This window comes from Epinephelus fuscoguttatus, linkage group LG17, assembly GCF_011397635.1.
Source record: "Epinephelus fuscoguttatus linkage group LG17, E.fuscoguttatus.final_Chr_v1".
Lineage (NCBI taxonomy): Eukaryota > Metazoa > Chordata > Actinopteri > Perciformes > Serranidae > Epinephelus > Epinephelus fuscoguttatus.
In genome coordinates, this window is record NC_064768.1 from 1,589,873 (window position 1) to 1,607,352 (window position 17,480).

Here is a 17,480-nt window from a genome sequence, read left to right on the forward strand (position 1 = left end):
CCTATGGACCTATGGTTTAGGAGGAGATGTCAAAAATGTGCTTCTCAAAAAAGTCAAAATGGTGAAAAATCTTGTCATGCAAACCCTAATAGTTCTTGAGGCCTTTTTGTAAAGCACCTTACGTTGGATACGTGTGTCGAATCTGAAGTCAATGCGACATACTATGCAAGAAGGTGACCTTTCAAAGACAAAACAATCAACCTTAATTATAGTGCCCCTTCTGGCCAATTGGCATTATATTTCTTGAGTACTATTTTCACATAACTACCAAACGTTGGTAAAAAATGTCATGTTTTATGAGATACCATCTCATGGTAAATATGTCTGACTACTACTACTACTACTCCTAATAATAATAATCATGATGATGATAATAATAATAATAATAATAATAATAATTATCGCTGCTGCGCAGCGATGGGTCGGGTCCGGGCATTTTTAGGCAATTCTGAGCAACAAGCAGAAGAACTGGAAGACATTTAGGAATTTAGCAACACAATCTCTCGCCTCACAGCAAGAGGGTTGCCGGTTTGATCCCGGGCGTGGGAGCCCTTCTGTGCGGAGTTTGCATGTTCTCCCCGTGTCAGCGTGGGTTCTCTCCGGGCACTCCGGCTTCCTCCCACAGTCCAAAGACATGCAGATTGGGGACTAGGCTAATTGATAACTCTAAATTGTCCGTAGGTGTGAATGTGAGCGTGAATGGTTGTTTGTCTCTATGTGTCAGCCCTGCGATAGTCTGGCGACCTGTCCAGGGTGTACCCTGCCTCTCGCCCGATGTCAGCTGGGATAGGCTCCAGCCCCCCCGCGACCCTCAAGAGGATGAAGCGGTTAGAAGATGAATGAATGAATGAATCTGCCTTTTGCATCAGCTGAAGCTTGAACTGACAACCTCTGAGACTAAGGATCAGTTTCTATCTCACTGAGCTAATTAGTCAGTGACAATTCAGGTGTAGCTTCACAAATTGACTAAGCCAGACGTGCAGGTTTAGCAGCCGTCCATGCATGGAAAAGCAGATTTCAAACCACTGTAAAAAATTCAGTTATCGAAACAAAAATCTGAAAATACACATATTGCATCTAGACATGGAGATGTTGAAAATTTGTTTGTAACAATGATTGATTTGCTCCATAAGTGAAAAACTGATGTTTAAAATTGCCATTTTTACATAATGACTCCAACATCCAACATTTTACAACATGATTCCAATTGTTCACATTAGAGCAATATTCAAAATGCTGTCAAAAATTCAGTTTTTGAGATAAAATTCTGAAACTTGCCACACATCATCTACCATGACTCTAGAATTTTGTCTTTTTTTCATGAACATTGAAGATTTATTTAGCAAGAATTTGCATGTATATGTTTACAGTACCGTTTACAGTCAAACATTTTGATGCACTGTAGGCTCAATTTTTTTGATAAATCAAAAATCTGAGAAACGTAGTTTTTGTAGGACAGTCTGAAGATGCTCTGTACCAAGTTTGGTGTCAATTGGGCAAAAATTGTGGGAGGAGATAGGTTTAAGAAGCGTTACAGTTTTTGAAAAAAAACAGAGTGATGAACTTTATAATTTTTAATAGGATTAAATGTACAAAAATGTATTCAGTATTGGGGCTACAGTTTGATGAAAGTTGTGAAGTTATAGCACGTATGGTTGATTTGTTATGAATTTTCAAAGTTTTGAACTTTAGATGCTTGCTGTAGCGCCACCATCAGGACTATTGACTTGAGTTTACAGCTGAGGATATCTGGCATGAGACTGGACCTTTGTGCAAAGTTCGGTGAGTTTTCACCCATGGGAAGTATGATTTCCTCGGAAGATGAAAGAAGAAAGAAGAAGAATACCTAGGATTACAATAGTGTCCTGGCAGCTTAGCTGCCCGGACCCTAGTAATAATAATAGCCCTTGCCACTCCCCTCCTCCGGTAAGTAAAGAACAGTCCCTTACCATAGTGGAGGCTATATAAAGCACAGCTGCAGCAGGTTAGTCACTCATCAGGTGTAAAATTGTCACTGACAGCAACACCCATATCAGTCAGCTGCAGCCATGCTCCGTCCTGCCAGCGGACTCCGTGTCTTTGCGCTCCTGCTGGTGCTGAGCAGGAGCAACTTAGCGGTTCATAATGACGCCACAGAGTCAGTCAATATTCAGCCGGTATCCGATACTGAAGAGGAGCCGGCTAATGAAGACACGAACCATGCGAGGAACGGCGGGAGACGGCTAGCTGACGCTGTGCGTAATGGTGAGTCGAAACGGTTATGCATGGGGCAGTTACAGTACATGTACATGATTTTTGACCTCATTGTTTTGTCATGCTCAGTAAAGCGTGGCACATAGGCTATTGTTTCAAACTGAGCGAAAAGATATTATTCTCTCTTAGTGCAGTGATGTGTGTGGCAGGAATAGCGGGTGGATTTTAAAAAAGCATGGTGTTTGATCTCGTTTTCAGAAATAAATGTTTTAAGATAAGCAGAGAGAGCATTTTGCGTGACTGATGTGAGCAGAAATTTATGGTTTCCTAGACCGCATACTGGGACACTGGGAGAAAGAAAAAAATAAATAGAGAAAGAAAAAAGAAAAAGAAATGAAGAGATGAGGAGAGAGAGCACAAGGGACAAAAAGCACATGACAAGCAGAAAAGTTCAATAATTATGGGTACTAATGCCTATGCGGCAATCTAAGTTAAATAGCTGCTTGTTTCCACCCATGGCCTCCATTCATTTTATAAACCAGTTATGTTCCTCAGGGTTGCAGGGTGTGAGTGACAGGGTTCATACAAAGCATAATGCCAGTTAACATTAGGACTCAGTATCAAAACAGTCATGTCAGGGCTATATTGTTCATAAAAAACTGAAGCAAATGCCAAATGAAAAAGGCCACTGGTGGACCAGAGGAATCAGTTGTACAGGGACAAAAAAGTCAATGTTCATCCAGACATTTCCGTGATTGTTTGTGATTCATTTATCCTTGGCAAGCAAGCAAAGACACCACAGCTCCTGCTGCCATAGACCCCTCAGGTGTGTGCTGGTCTTACATGTCTACCTACAGTAAATACCAGCATAGATGCCTGTAGTGGTGCCCAATTCTTACATACCAAACAAATAAACAAAACAAAACAATAAGCAAACGAAATACCAATTTTAAGTCAAGCAAATATGTAGAATAAGTCAAATACTTAAAAACAATAAACAGCTCAATAACAAGCCCTTCACAAAGACTTTATTTGTATAGCACATTTAACACACATTATCAATTCAAGGGGCTTTATGGGCTGCATATATTATGTGGTTGCAAAATGTGGCCTCCCATGTTTTGTGTTGACTCTAAGAGAGTAAATTTAATTAGTTCTCAGCCCTGTAGGTGATTTGCCAATAGGAAGCAGTATTTCAAAAAAATTGTCTGGATAAGTGGTAACTAATGCATAGATTTGAGAATGGCTGTAATATGTTCATATATTTTGTTTTTGTTAAAACTCTGGCAGCTGCATTTTGAACATGCTGCAGTTGCCAGGGGCAATAATAACCTGCTCAAGAGGAGGGCATGGGTCAGCTTTTTCAGATCCTGCATAGACATGAGTCCTCTTACTCAAGCTTCATTTTTTAATTATAAAAGGCGGACAATATCATTGATTTAAAGGGGTAATTGCCCTCCAGCAATTTTAGTATTCCGTTTCCACAGAGTTGGGCTCTGTGTGAGAGACAAATTTAAAGGAATATAATCAAAATCAGTGCAGCAGAGGCTGAGACATTTATGACTTAAGTGTCCAGTATGAGTCACTCCTCACAAATGCTGGATCCTACAATTATCACTATGCAACTTCATAGCATATATCATTAGACCTCACCCCCACCCTGATAAACACATCCGCATCTTTCAAACTCCACATACCCAGTTTGTAATGTAACTACTAAAATTTAGATCAGTCTCCAGCTAGGTCACAGTTTAGAGTAGTTGAAAAAAGGGCTGAACTCTGCCACCTCACCCCAAGCTGTAATGTGAAGTAGACCAGTGGGCTGTACCATGAAGCCAGTTCAACAGAGCCAGGCTCTCTTTGTCTGAGCTTGCCGGACAAACTCTAAAGCCTAACTCAGAGATAGTGGGTACCACAAAGGTGGTTGTCAACTGTCTATTTTAACCCAGGCTTTCTGCTTCAGGCTCTGTGCAGGCTCACATAAAATGCAAGTGACCTATTCAGTGCATCATTTGACACCTAAAAATGATTGATCCATGCCACCTACTTCTACCTTTGAAGAATATAAAAAAGTATTACAGTAAAAAGGAACACTGTTGCTTCATTTAATTTAAGGAGAGAAATGCTGGCAGAAAATGACTAATAGGATGAATTCACAAGTGAATATATTTATGTTACCTCTCCATTTATTTTTAACATGGCAGCTGCATATTCTACAGCTCTGAAACTTTATACGTGCTGCAGCAGATTTAAAAGTTATACTCGCATGCATACTGAAGGAGACATGGAAATCAGTTATGGACTAATCAAAGTGAAATGATTGTTCATTAAATTTCATCTGTGATACATGCCAGTAGACTAATTCATTTTAAATTTGAGTTTTATCAGCTATAATATACCAGCAGTTTAAAATAGACTAAAGCAAATCAGAACCAAGCATAAAAACACAATTCAAAGTGGCAACATTATGGTTCAAAGGCATCAACATAATCTTGATTAATAATTCAGTGAAATTTTAATGTATCGTGCTATTTTAGGTTTTCTAGAAGGCTTCTTTTAGAGCCAGTGTGGGCAGATGGACCAGAGGACACTATCCAATCATTCAGCAGTTAATTGAGAGCAACAACAAACATGCAAATAAAAGAAAACAATATTCTTGCTTAAATTTTCTGCATCACTATTATACTGTATTTTCCCATGGCAACAACAGCAACAACAAAGACAGCAATGTAATACACAAGTTTCACTGTAAGAGTACTGCTTTATTCTGTGGCATTTATGTAAAATTACAGCTCAAGAAGTTGGATAAATTGCATTTATAATGTATTATCTCTGCTGAGAATCTGTATGGCTCATAGATTATAGGGTAAAGCTACTCAAAGGAGCGATAAAAGGAGCTTTTTAGCCTATTTCAAGCCAAACCTCTGAATTTAAACTGGTCGCAAGGTCTGCATAACTTACCATAATAATAATAATAATAATAATAATAATAATAATAATAATGCATTTTATTTATAGGTGCCTTTCAGGACACTCAAGGTCACCTTACAAGACACAATAAAAAACAAAACAAGTAGCAATGTATCTATAGATCATAAAATCAAACAGTTCAGTAATATACAATAACAGTTGATAAAATAACTAGACAAAATCATAACTATTAACACTAGGTATACAATAATCATAATAAAAGCATCATCAATATGTGTGTCTCTATTAAATCGGACTGAGTATGCCAGCTTGAAAAGGTGGCGATCTAGCCGGGTTAAAAGAGAGCCACCTTTGTAGGATGGAAAACTCTTGCATTAGACTCATCATATCTCACTTCATGGTACATCTCTCTGAATTATAGCAGTGTAAAGATAAAGTGGAACATATGTATAATTAACTTAGTTTTCATGTCCCAGGCCCAGACCAGAGCCAGGTGGGCTGCAGGGAGCTGAGGTCCACAAAGTACATCTCTGATGGCCAGTGCACCAGTGTTAACCCTATCAAGGAGCTAGTGTGTGCTGGGGAGTGTCTGCCAGCACACCTACTGCCCAACTGGATTGGGGGTGGAAGTTATACAGGGAGACACTGGAGCCGCCGTGATGTCCAGGAGTGGCGTTGTGTCATTGACAGGACCCGGATCCAGCGGATCCGGCTGCAATGCCAGGATGGCAGCTCCAGGACCTACAAGATCACTGTGGTGACCTCCTGCAAGTGCAAGCGCTACTCCAGAAAGCTGAATGACTCAGGACACAAGGACACATCTGTCCACAGTGGTAAACAGAAGAAAAATCAGAAGAAGGCTGGACTGCCTGAGGGGAGAGCTGGGATCCAGTCGGACAACTAACAAAGGAAACAAAAAAAAGCCACACCTGTTCTCATAATGAAGTTTATGGATGAATTATAAGTGTGCAAATCATGATCAAATATTTCAGAGCCAGAACAGATAGAGGTAAAAGTCAGTTGTGTAGATTTGTGTCCAGATGTAGATCATTGTGAAACAAAAAACTTTTAGAAGATAAGTTTGTGGCCCAAAACACAGCCTCATAATAGGAATGGTTTATACATGGATTCTCTCTTTCAGAGAGTGAGATGTCAGTGGATATCAGTCTCATGTCTGTGTTTTAAGTACTGACCTGGAGTCAGCACGTGATAAGCTTAGCTTAGCTTTAAGGCTGGAAGCAGGGGCAAACAGCTAGCCTGACTCTGTCCAAACATCTTTGAAGCTCTCTGATTAACACGGTATATCATTTCAAAATGACAATTTGGTTTTAGGGGAAGTTATGCACTGGAACTATTTCTTGATGAGCAACAGTTAATCTGCCAGCACATCTGTAGCATTTCATTTGCTATAGTACAAGTTGGCAGATACTGTCAGTGAGCACAGGCTTTGCTTTTGATCTTTGTACAGGCACAATGGTTTCAAACCGTGTAACTTTACTATGATGACAAAACCTCAGGAAGCTGTATGCTGTCACTGCTCTTGACTATTGTTCGTGAAGAAATAGTTACAGCACTTAAACCCATGTAATGTCATTCCTTTTTATGTAGGACAAAACATGTTAATTAGTGAGTTTTACAGCTTCTAACTTTGTCCAGGGCCAAGCCAACTGTTTCCCCTTACCTCCTGTCTTTATGCTACGTTTGGCTAACCACATTCTGACTTAATGAACTGTTCCTTTGTCAACAAGCAACTGTAAACTAGCCAGCATGGCCTATAGTAACACAACTGATATTAATTTGTCTAATTACAGGCTGTTCTCACATTTTTTTCCTATGAAAAGCAATGCACCCAAATACATACATATCCCATGTATTTTTAAAGGTTATGATCACGTGACTAATGTAATGACTAATGGCAGTAAACAAGGAAGCAGTCCCAAGCGCTTGTAAACAGGTTGGTTGAGGTGGTGGATGGGTCACAAGGAAAAAATAGAACTTGGCCTAAAAGAACATTTAAGAGGGTTGGACACCAGATTTGTCATTTAATATTGTGATTATTTAAACTCTGTCTCTTAAAAATGGCGTTGATATGACTGTATTGTTTTTCCATTGATATTGTGATGGCAAATGCAGTCACTGACTGGATTATGTTTATAGGCAGTGTATTTTTGAGTGAAAGGAGAGCTACAGTTGTGTTCCACACCAGATTTACAGGATGGTATCCTGGGTAGGTCTACAAATAGCAGGACTTTAGGACTTTGGTTAAATGGAGTGGTAGTCATTACAAGTGGATATTTTGGCTGACTACAAAAGAAATATGCTGTCAGTGAACATTTTACTCACACGTTCAGTATCATATATGTATATACAGTACAGGCCAAAAGTTTGGACACACCTTCTCATTCAATGCGTTTTCTTTATTTTCATGACTATTTACATTGTAGATTCTCACTGAAGGCATCAAAACTATGAATGAACACATGTGGAGTTATGTACTTAACAAAAAAAGATGAAATAACTGAAAACATGTTTTATATTCTAGTTTCTTCAAAATAGCCACCCTTTGCTCTGATTACTGCTTTGCACACTCTTGGCATTCTCTCGATGAGCTTCAAGAGGTAGTCACCTGAAATGGTTTCCACTTCACAGGTGTGCCTTATCAGGGTTAATTAGTGGAATTTCTTGCTTTATCAATGGGGTTGGGACCATCAGTTGTGTTTTGCAGAAGTCAGGTTAATACACAGCCGACAGCCCTATTGGACAACTGTTAAAATTCATATTATGGCAAGAACCAATCAGCTAACTAAAGAAAAACGAGTGGCCATCATTACTTTAAGAAATGAAGGTCAGTCAGTCCGGAAAATTGCAAAAACTTTAAATGTGTCCCAAGTGGAGTCGCAAAAACCATCAAAGCGCTACAATGAAACTGGCACACATGAGGACCGACCCAGGAAAGGAAGACCAAGAGTCACCTCTGCTTCTGAGGATAAGTTCATCCGAGTCACCAGCCTCAGAAATCGCAAGTTAACAGCAGCTCAGATCAGAGACCAGATGAATGCCACACAGAGTTCTAGCAGCAGAGCCATCTCTAGAACAACTGTTAAGAGGAGACTGCGCGAATCAGGCCTTCATGGTCAAATAGCTGCTAGGAAACCACTGCTAAGGAGAGGCAACAAGCAGAAGAGATTTGTTTGGGCCAAGAAACACAAGGAATGGACATTAGACCAGTGGAAATCTGTGCTTTGGTCTGATGAGTCCAAATTTGAGATCTTTGGTTCCAACCGCGGGCGGCACGGTGGTGTGGTGGTTAGCATTCTCGCCTCACAGCAAGAGGGTTGCCGGTTCGATCCCGGGCATGGGAGCCCTTCTGTGCGGAGTTTGCATGTTCTCCCCGTGTCAGCGTGGGTTCTCTCCGGGCACTCCGGCTTCCTCCCACAGTCCAAAGGCATGCAGACTGGGGACTAGGTTAATTGGTAACTCTAAATTGTCCATAGGTGTGAATGTGAGTGTGAATGGTTGTCTGTCTCTATGTGTCAGCCCTGTGATAGTCTGGCGACCCTGCCTCTCGCCCGATGTCAGCTGGGATAGGCTCCAGCCCCCCCGCGACCCTCAAGAGGATGAAGCGGTTAGAAGATGAATGGTTCCAACCGCCGTGTCTTTGTGAGACGCAGAAAAGGTGAACGGATGGATTCCACATGCCTGGTTCCCACTGTGAAGCATGGAGGAGGTGTGATGGTGTGGAGGTGTTTTGCTGGTGACACTGTTGGGGATTTATTCAAAATTGAAGGCACACTGAACCAGCATGGCTACCACAGCATCCTGCAGCGACATGCCATCCCATCCGGTTTGCGTTTAGTTGGACGATCATTTATTTTTCAACAGGACAATGACCCCAAACACACCTCCAGGCTGTGTAAGGGCTATTTGACCAAGAAGGAGAGTGATGGAGTGCTGCGGCAGATGACCTGGCCTCCACAGTCACCGGACCTGAACCCAATCCAGATGGTTTGGGGTGAGCTGAACCGCAGAGTGAAGGCAAAGGGGCCAACAAGTGCTAAACACCTCTGGGAACTCCTTCAAGACTGTTGGAAAACCATTTCAGGTGACTACCTCTTGAAGCTCATGGAGAGAATGCCAAGAGTGTGCAAAGCAGTAATCAGAGCAAAGGGTGGCTATTTTGAAGAAACTAGAATATAAAACATGTTTTCAGTTATTTCACTTTTTTTTGTTAAGTACATAACTCCACATGTGTTCATTCATAGTTTTGATGCCTTCAGTGAGAATCTACAATGTAAATAGTCATGAAAATAAAGAAAACGCATTGAATGAGAAGGTGTGTCCAAACTTTTGGCCTGTACTGTATATATATATATATATATATACACACACACACACACACACACACACACACATATATATATACATATATATAGCTGACATTGGGCAAGAGGCAGGGTACCCCCTGGAGAGGTCGCCAGACTATCGTAGAACTAACATTTAGAGACAGACAACCATTTACACTCACACTCACACCTACAGGCAATTTAGAGTCAACAATAAACACAATAAAAAGTTTACCTTATTAAATGATTTGATTGACATTTTGATTAAAAAAAAGGAAATACTGCCATATTCCATTACAATTTACACACAATGACATTTTTGATCAATAATCATCAGTAATGTAGATATATAATCAGTGGATAAATGCAAATAATAGCTTGAACAGTCTGGTGAGTTCAGGAAAATCACATCACTTTACTGTAAAACCAGGAAAAGACAGCACTTGCTATATTACCATAACCAAAATCTAAGATGATATCTATGTATATATTATGATATAGACATTATATCAATATATTGTTCAGCTGTATTTTCTCATTATGTTAATAGAAAACAGAATCCAGATGGCATTACGTTTCCCTCAAAACACGTGCTGTTGCAAATGAGTTTAATGTTTCAGTGTCCCTGTAGGCCTCCAACATGGCCACCCAGAGGTTGTATCGTGTCACCTGTAATGTTTAGTATGTGTTTTATTGTCCTTTTAACTCCCTGCCCAGGGACCACAGATGCAAATTAGCTATTCAGCTAACTCTGGTATAGAACATGTTCTGTACATGGTCCATGTCAACTAAACCAATAAACTAAACTAAACTAAACTAAACTAAACTTGAGAGCCTCCACCACACACAAGGACCCATAAAGTACCGCTCAAACACAGTATGTAATGTTAATGGATGTTCTGGTGGCAATAAAGGTAGTGTAGTAATATGCAACAGTTTGTCAGTAGGCCTAGAGGAGGTTTGCTTTGTGTTGGGGTTTATTGTGTCACATATGGCAATTAGTTTTGCTTTAAAGCATTCTCATGGGAAAATAATAGAAAACATTAACTCTCTATATGATTAAAGGATCAACAGACTTTGGATTGACATGTAGGCCTAAAACAAATGTTACTATGATTCATTAGAGTTTCAAATATGAAGTTAGATTTATACAATAGAGTGATGTTTAGATAGCCTGTAGTGCAAATGTACAATATGTGGGTACATTTTTATGGGGGTTTTTTCCAGAGTGAATAGTATGTAATTTATTTTTTGTACCAGAACAGCTGAAGTTCTTTTTTTTATCTATTTTTTGTTATTGTCTGAAATAAATAGTTGAATGAAAACTGTTTACAAGGCTGTGTCTCTGACATAATGTTGCAGGCATGCCAGACAGGCTCACTGCAAACAGGAACTCCTTAACAATACAGGCATTAGTCAGTGATGAAACTCTCTCTTCAACAGATGCCACACTTTGTTTTATTGTGAAGGAGATGCCTTCCCCTCCAGGCAAGGAGGGCTTGTTCTAGCTGCCGCAACATGTTAAGACACTTTATTGTTTCATGCATCCGTTCATTTTTCCCCTGTGAAAGCTGTGGGCTAAGGTAGGTAGTGAATAGATTCACCTATACTGGATGATAACAGGATGTTGAACTTGTGTTGCAAAGGAGAAAGAATTGATGTCCCTTTGTCAATAATATCCTGTGAGTACAGTGAAGGGTCATCAGAACAAGGCAGAGTCTAGGAAAGCTGATCAGTAAGTGGAGAAAAAACATTAGACAGGATGTGTGTGGTTGGCAGCAGAAACGAATTACTTACAGTTAAAGTAAATACCAAATACTGCTCATTGCTCAACTTCAAATGGAAATCTTTAATGTTAACCCCATAATATGGTGGCTGTATTTACATTGTAGTTTTAACAGTAGTTAAGTTTGCACTAGATACGAAATTGAAATACTGCTTACAGGATAATACATTATGGGCCGGATCTACTAGATCCCAATTTGTGTGTACTAATTTGCCTGCGCAATCTAGAATTTTGCGTGCGGGGCTGAACCGTGGTTTGCGGGTGATTTACTAAGAGTGCTTGCGCAAATGACAACAGGTGCAAATGTGTTGGAGACACCCTATTTAAATGATGGTTTTGTGTGTTTCATGGTTTGCAGCATGGCGAGTTTGGAGAGAAAGCGCAAAGTGAAATTTGACCCTATGGAATTAGAGGTGTTGGTAGATGAGGCCAATAAACACTTAAATGAGCTACAGCAAAGAAACCTGATTGTCTCACAAAGGAACACTATATCACTAGGACCGCCAGGATTACAGCGCCCCTCCAAGTGCAGCAACGTCTGCCATACCGTTATGTAACTTCATTGTTTATGCTGCCTGTGTGCTCAGAAGCACACAAAAATGCATTTTTGAGTAGGCCTAATTTCCAAGAGTACCTGGCTGCAGACCTCCAACCTCCACGGGTGACAGGAAACACGTGACCTCCATGGGTGACAGGAAACACGTGACCTCCACCGTTGACAGGAAACACGGGACCTCAGCAGCGGAAGTTCTTCTTGTAGCGGCAGACCTTCGGGCTTTTATTGTGTATTATTGTATATTTAGTAAATAATAATGATTTTTAAAAACTTCGGCCTTCGCAGTTGATACGAAATGCGTTAACTCAACAGCGGAAAATGTTCGTATTCTATGTACTCGATGTTTGGTTCTTAAAACGTGCAATTTTGCACACAGAAATAAATTATAAATAAAAATATTAATGAATAGTAACACACATTCATACACACACACACACACACACACACACATACAGTACAGGCCAAAAGTTTGGACACACCTTCTCATTCAATGCGTTTTCTTTATTTTCATGACTATTTACATTGTAGATTCTCACTGAAGGCATCAAAACTATGAATGAACACATGTGGAGTTATGTACTTAACAAAAAAAGGTGAAATAACTGAAAACATGTTTTATATTCTAGTTTCTTCAAAATAGCCACCCTTTGCTCTGATTACTGCTTTGCACACCCTTGGCATTCTCTCGATGAGCTTCAAGAGGCAGTCACCTGAAATGGTTTCCACTTCACAGGTGTGCCTTATCAGGGTTAATTAGTGGAATTTCTTGCTTTATCAATGGGGTTGGGACCATCAGTTTTGTTGTGCAGAAGTCAGGTTAATACACAGCCGACAGCCCTATTGGACAACTGTTAAAATTCATATTATGGCAAGAACCAATCAGCTAACTAAAGAAAAACGAGTGGCCATCATTACTTTAAGAAATGAAGGTCAGTCAGTCCGGAAAATTGCAAAAACTTTAAATGTGTCCCCAAGTGGAGTCGCAAAAACCATCAAGCACTACAACGAAACTGGCACACATGAGGACCAACCCAGGAAAGGAAGACCAAGAGTCACCTCTGCTTCTGAGGATAAGTTCATCCGAGTCACCAGCCTCAGAAATCGCAAGTTAACAGCAGCTCAGATCAGAGACCAGATGAATGCCACACAGAGTTCTAGCAGCAGAGCCATCTCTAGAACAACTGTTAAGAGGAGACTGCGCGAATCAGGCCTTCATGGTCAAATAGCTGCTAGGAAACCACTGCTAAGGAGAGGCAACAAGCAGAAGAGATTTGTTTGGGCCAAGAAACACAAGGAATGGACATTAGACCAGTGGAAATCTGTGCTTTGGTCTGATGAGTCCAAATTTGAGATCTTTGGTTCCAACCGCCGTGTCTTTGTGAGACGCAGAAAAGGTGAACGGATGGATTCCACATGCCTGGTTCCCACTGTGAAGCATGGAGGAGGAGGTGTGATGGTGTGGGGGTGTTTTGCTGGTGACACTGTTGGGGATTTATTCAAAATTGAAGGCACGCTGAACCAGCATGGCTACCACAGCATCCTGCAGCGACATGCCATCCCATCCGGTTTGCGTTTAGATGGACGATCATTTATTTTTCAACAGGACAATGACCCCAAACACACCTCCAGGCTGTGTAAGGGCTATTTGACCAAGAAGGAGAGTGATGGAGTGCTGCGGCAGATGACCTGGCCTCCACAGTCACCGGACCTGAACCCAATCCAGATGGTTTGGGGTGAGCTGAACCGCAGAGTGAAGGCAAAGGGGCCAACAAGTGCTAAACACCTCTGGGAACTCCTTCAAGACTGTTGGAAAACCATTTCAGGTGACTACCTCTTGAAGCTCATGGAGAGAATGCCAAGAGTGTGCAAAGCAGTAATCAGAGCAAAGGGTGGCTATTTTGAAGAAACTAGAATATAAAACATGTTTTCAGTTATTTCACCTTTTTTTGTTAAGTACATAACTCCACATTCATAGTTCTGATGCCTTCAGTGAGAATCTACAATGTAAATAATCATGAAAATAAAGAAAACGCATTGAATGAGAAGGTGTGTCCAAACTTTTGGCCTGTACTGTATGTATATATATATATATATATATATATATATATATATATATATATATATATATTTATATATATTATATACAAAATTATTATGAAGCAATACTTATATATAATATAAAAATAAAAATAACAAAATAAACAATTTCTTATAAATAATTTAATAAACAAACCAAAACCAGTAATAATGTTAAAATAAACACGTTTTGTTTAAGATAAATAAACCCCAGCAATTAAAACCTATTTTAAATGACTAAATTAAATTAACCAAGTTCTGACAGCACATCATGTGAATTTTTTTTATCAAAAATTGCTGTGATTATGTGATCCTGTGTAGTCATGTATGAGGATATATGTGTAACATATTTTTTTTCTTTGCTTGCTTGTTTTTTTTTCCTTTTCTTTCTAGACTTATTTGTTAATTTTTATTTATGTACACCACCTCCACCTCCAGATTAAAAAAAAATCTTGAATGTCTTTCAAAAAGCAATAAAAACTTGACTTTTAAAAAAAGATCAAAAATTGCATGAGACATGTCCCCCTTATCCATCAAAACATAAGAGAAAGGAACAAGACATCACTACAGTTCAACATCATTTTTATTAGTTTATTTTAACGGACAAATCAAAACTTTCTCCCACTGGCCATGAGCTTCTAAACTTTGGACAGAGAGGACAACCCCACTCTGCACCGGAGAAGGCTGTCCTCTCTAACTAGCCTCCAGAGTGTATGATTGATGGATGCATCTGCAAAACCGTATACATTACTATACTAAGACCTGGTTTCCCAGAGAGTGATAAAGGCAGGCCCTACAGATGGTTAGTTTTGGTAATAGTCAGGCCAACATCAACTGCATGCTACACGCCCTATGTTTACATGCACTTCACTAATCACATTACCTTCCCTCTTACAGCAGTGTTTTTTCAACTGCTGCTTCTGTTCACGGAAACACTTATTTATAAACAATTTTAACACCTGACAGTGTTGTGGAAATTCTCTGCTACTGGTGAAGAATGAGAATTTATTTTCTTTGCAAAGAAAAGGTCATTCAACACACAAGCGGTCAGAGTGAAGAAAGACCCCAAACATGGAGAGACCTACACATTTATGCCTGAGAAACGCTCATTAAGGTGCCTTTCACACCCCTTTGTCTGCCACGGGTAGGAAATTACAATTACAATTCTCCCTTTTGAGTATTCATGTCACTAAACAAAAATAAAATAAAATAGTCACAACTTAATTATCTGACACTTTAATTCATGTTCTTTGGTGTCAAAGAGCTCTGGAGAAATAACTGATTACTAGTATTATCAGACAGAAGAGGACGAAAAGGAGGCGTCTAGTAAAATCATGATTCAGCGCTTATTACTGTGGGATCACTGTCAAACACCTGTTATGAATTAATCAGGGAAAATACCTGTAGTGGTATGCTAATTTTGTAATGTTAGGTATAGAGATCTACAGATAATATAATAAAACAACAACGTGATGAGATGTAACATAATGCACTGTCATCTTGTGTGTCAATGTCTTACACTTTATATAAGGATAATTTTATTGCAAAGAGCTGTGGCATCACACAAACCAGCAGTTTGTCTTTTGTTTTTCACAATAAAATCAACACACACACTTCTTCAAGAAACAGTGCGCATAAATCTAGCTTTATTACACAAGGGTTCCCTTTATAGTTATTATACGTAACATTATATGCTCTAGTCTGGGGTTCCCCAAACTCTATAAAACGACATTAAAAACACACCACAGTCTCACTAGTAAACGCAGTGCATGGTAATATATCAACAGTCAGATCAGGCTACGAGATTTGTGGATCATACAGTTTATGAACTTAGCTAAAGTCAATGCTAAAATTAGCGTAGCCGTTTGTATAGCAGGCAGACAGGAGGTTGGAGGTCTGCTTTCATTAAATGCTTACAGCCACTCAACACTTTGTTTTTTGTTTTTATTTCAACATACCTTACCTCGCCTCTTGTCGCTCGCCGAGATATACTTTTGTCATTTCTATGATAATATTGCACAAAACCGTTGTTGCCGCTTTCTCAATGCATACGTCTCAATGAAGTATGCACATGCAAATACTACGCTAGCGCACGTGTTTCCTGTCAACGGTGGAGGTCACGTGTTTCCTGTCACCCATGGAGGTCACGTGTTTCCTGTCACCCGTGGAGGTTGGAGGTCTGCAGCCAGGTCCCTCTCCTAATTTCTGAGAAGTTATGATAAAATAAAAAAAATATTACAGACTATAGAATAGGACTGACATCCTCTCCAATGTCTCATGTCAATTAATTAGGCCTAACACTAGCTATCTGTCGGGGTTTTTTTGTTGTTTTTTTGCTGCTGCGCTGCTGCTGCGCCATGTCTCCAGTTGAAAGTGGTGATCTGCTAAATACATTCTAGAACAATAAATTAGATTAATTTTTGGTCTTTAATATTGTTGGCTATATTACGCATTTTAATAAAAAAACTTTTAGAATAAAAGAAATAAACACCGGAATAATTAGTGGAAACTTTTTTTTTTATTGATACTCCTCCTCTCTGACACACACACACACACACACACACACACACACACATTGAAGCCGCAGTCGCGCCGGCTGGCGCGGTCACTGTTGAGATTACATTCGTTTTTATTATTAACAAAATGTTTTTTTATTGACCGTATGAATGGTTTTGTTTTCAAATAAATAGGATATTTGGAAACGAAAATGTATGCTTTGGTGTACTTTTACAGAGTTTTGCAATGTGTATATAGCCCACCTGTATGTATCAAAATGTATAATTTTCGGTAGCGGTCGGAGGTATAAATGCTCAGAAGTCTAGTCTGTTTCATTTTTGTAACTTAAAGGCTTCAGAAACCATACAAGACGCATTTTTAGGAAACGACATAGGAAGAGAAGCTTGTAGGCTTTATCTAAACAGAGTTGTTTGCATTATAAAAAACCTAACGGTCTGTCAGACTGTCGTGGAGGCTGATTGTTTCCTCATTCATTCCAAAAATGTTCACACAAGGGTGAAAAATGCGTTCTCTGCGTCTTCTTTCATCGTTTCGATGTCTCCTTCTTGCAACAATAACTGCAGCCATGTGTGCGCAATTACGCATACAAACTGTTTGCATTTCCCTTTGACACGTGTTAAATATAGACGAATCACTGGCTGTGACACTGTCAGTGCATTCGCTGGCCGGGGGAAGCTGAATGCCCTGAAGATGGTGAAGAAGGATACTTCCTACCAAGAAACCTTCAGTGGACTATGGCAGTCATGGGATGTGAGTGAGGAGCTGTTCCAGGGAACTGCGGAGTTTACATGTCACATGTACGCTGCTAACAGCAGTGCGGTAGAGGTGAACCAACTGCGCTACCAGCTCTTCTGTACCAAAAGGGGAGAGGTCAAGTCAAGCCAGCTGCCACCATGTAGAGACTATCTCTTCCTGCATGTTGAACGAGCCAACTATCAGGCAGCAATCTGGAAGAGCAGTCTGCAGTCTAACCCTGTGATCCCAAGTCCTACAGAGCATGGATGGAAAGAAGATGAGGGCAAGCTGGCAATTTACTGGATGCGCTCCCCACCTGCAACAGATGTAGTCCTGGAATTGC

General features: G+C 39.9%; 1 protein-coding gene across 1 annotated transcript; it reads left to right on the forward strand.

Moving 5' to 3' along the window:
- The first annotated feature begins 2,019 nt into the window (after positions 1 to 2,019).
- LOC125904319 (sclerostin domain-containing protein 1-like) lies at positions 2,020 to 7,471 on the forward strand. Its single transcript, XM_049601661.1, has 2 exons — positions 2,020 to 2,244; positions 5,601 to 7,471. Exons 1-2 carry the CDS (start codon positions 2,049 to 2,051, stop codon positions 6,026 to 6,028), a joined length of 624 nt encoding a protein of 207 aa, XP_049457618.1. The 5' UTR covers positions 2,020 to 2,048; the 3' UTR covers positions 6,029 to 7,471.
- The last annotated feature ends 10,009 nt before the right edge of the window (positions 7,472 to 17,480 follow it).

Coding starts and splice junctions, on each gene's coding strand:
- LOC125904319 (XM_049601661.1), top strand. CDS start 2,049: ATGCTCCGTCCTGCCAGCGGACTCCGTGTCTTTGCGCTCCTGCTGGTG. Junction 2,245..5,600: donor AGCTGACGCTGTGCGTAATG/GTGAGTCGAAAC, acceptor TTCATGTCCCAG/GCCCAGACCAGAGCCAGGTG.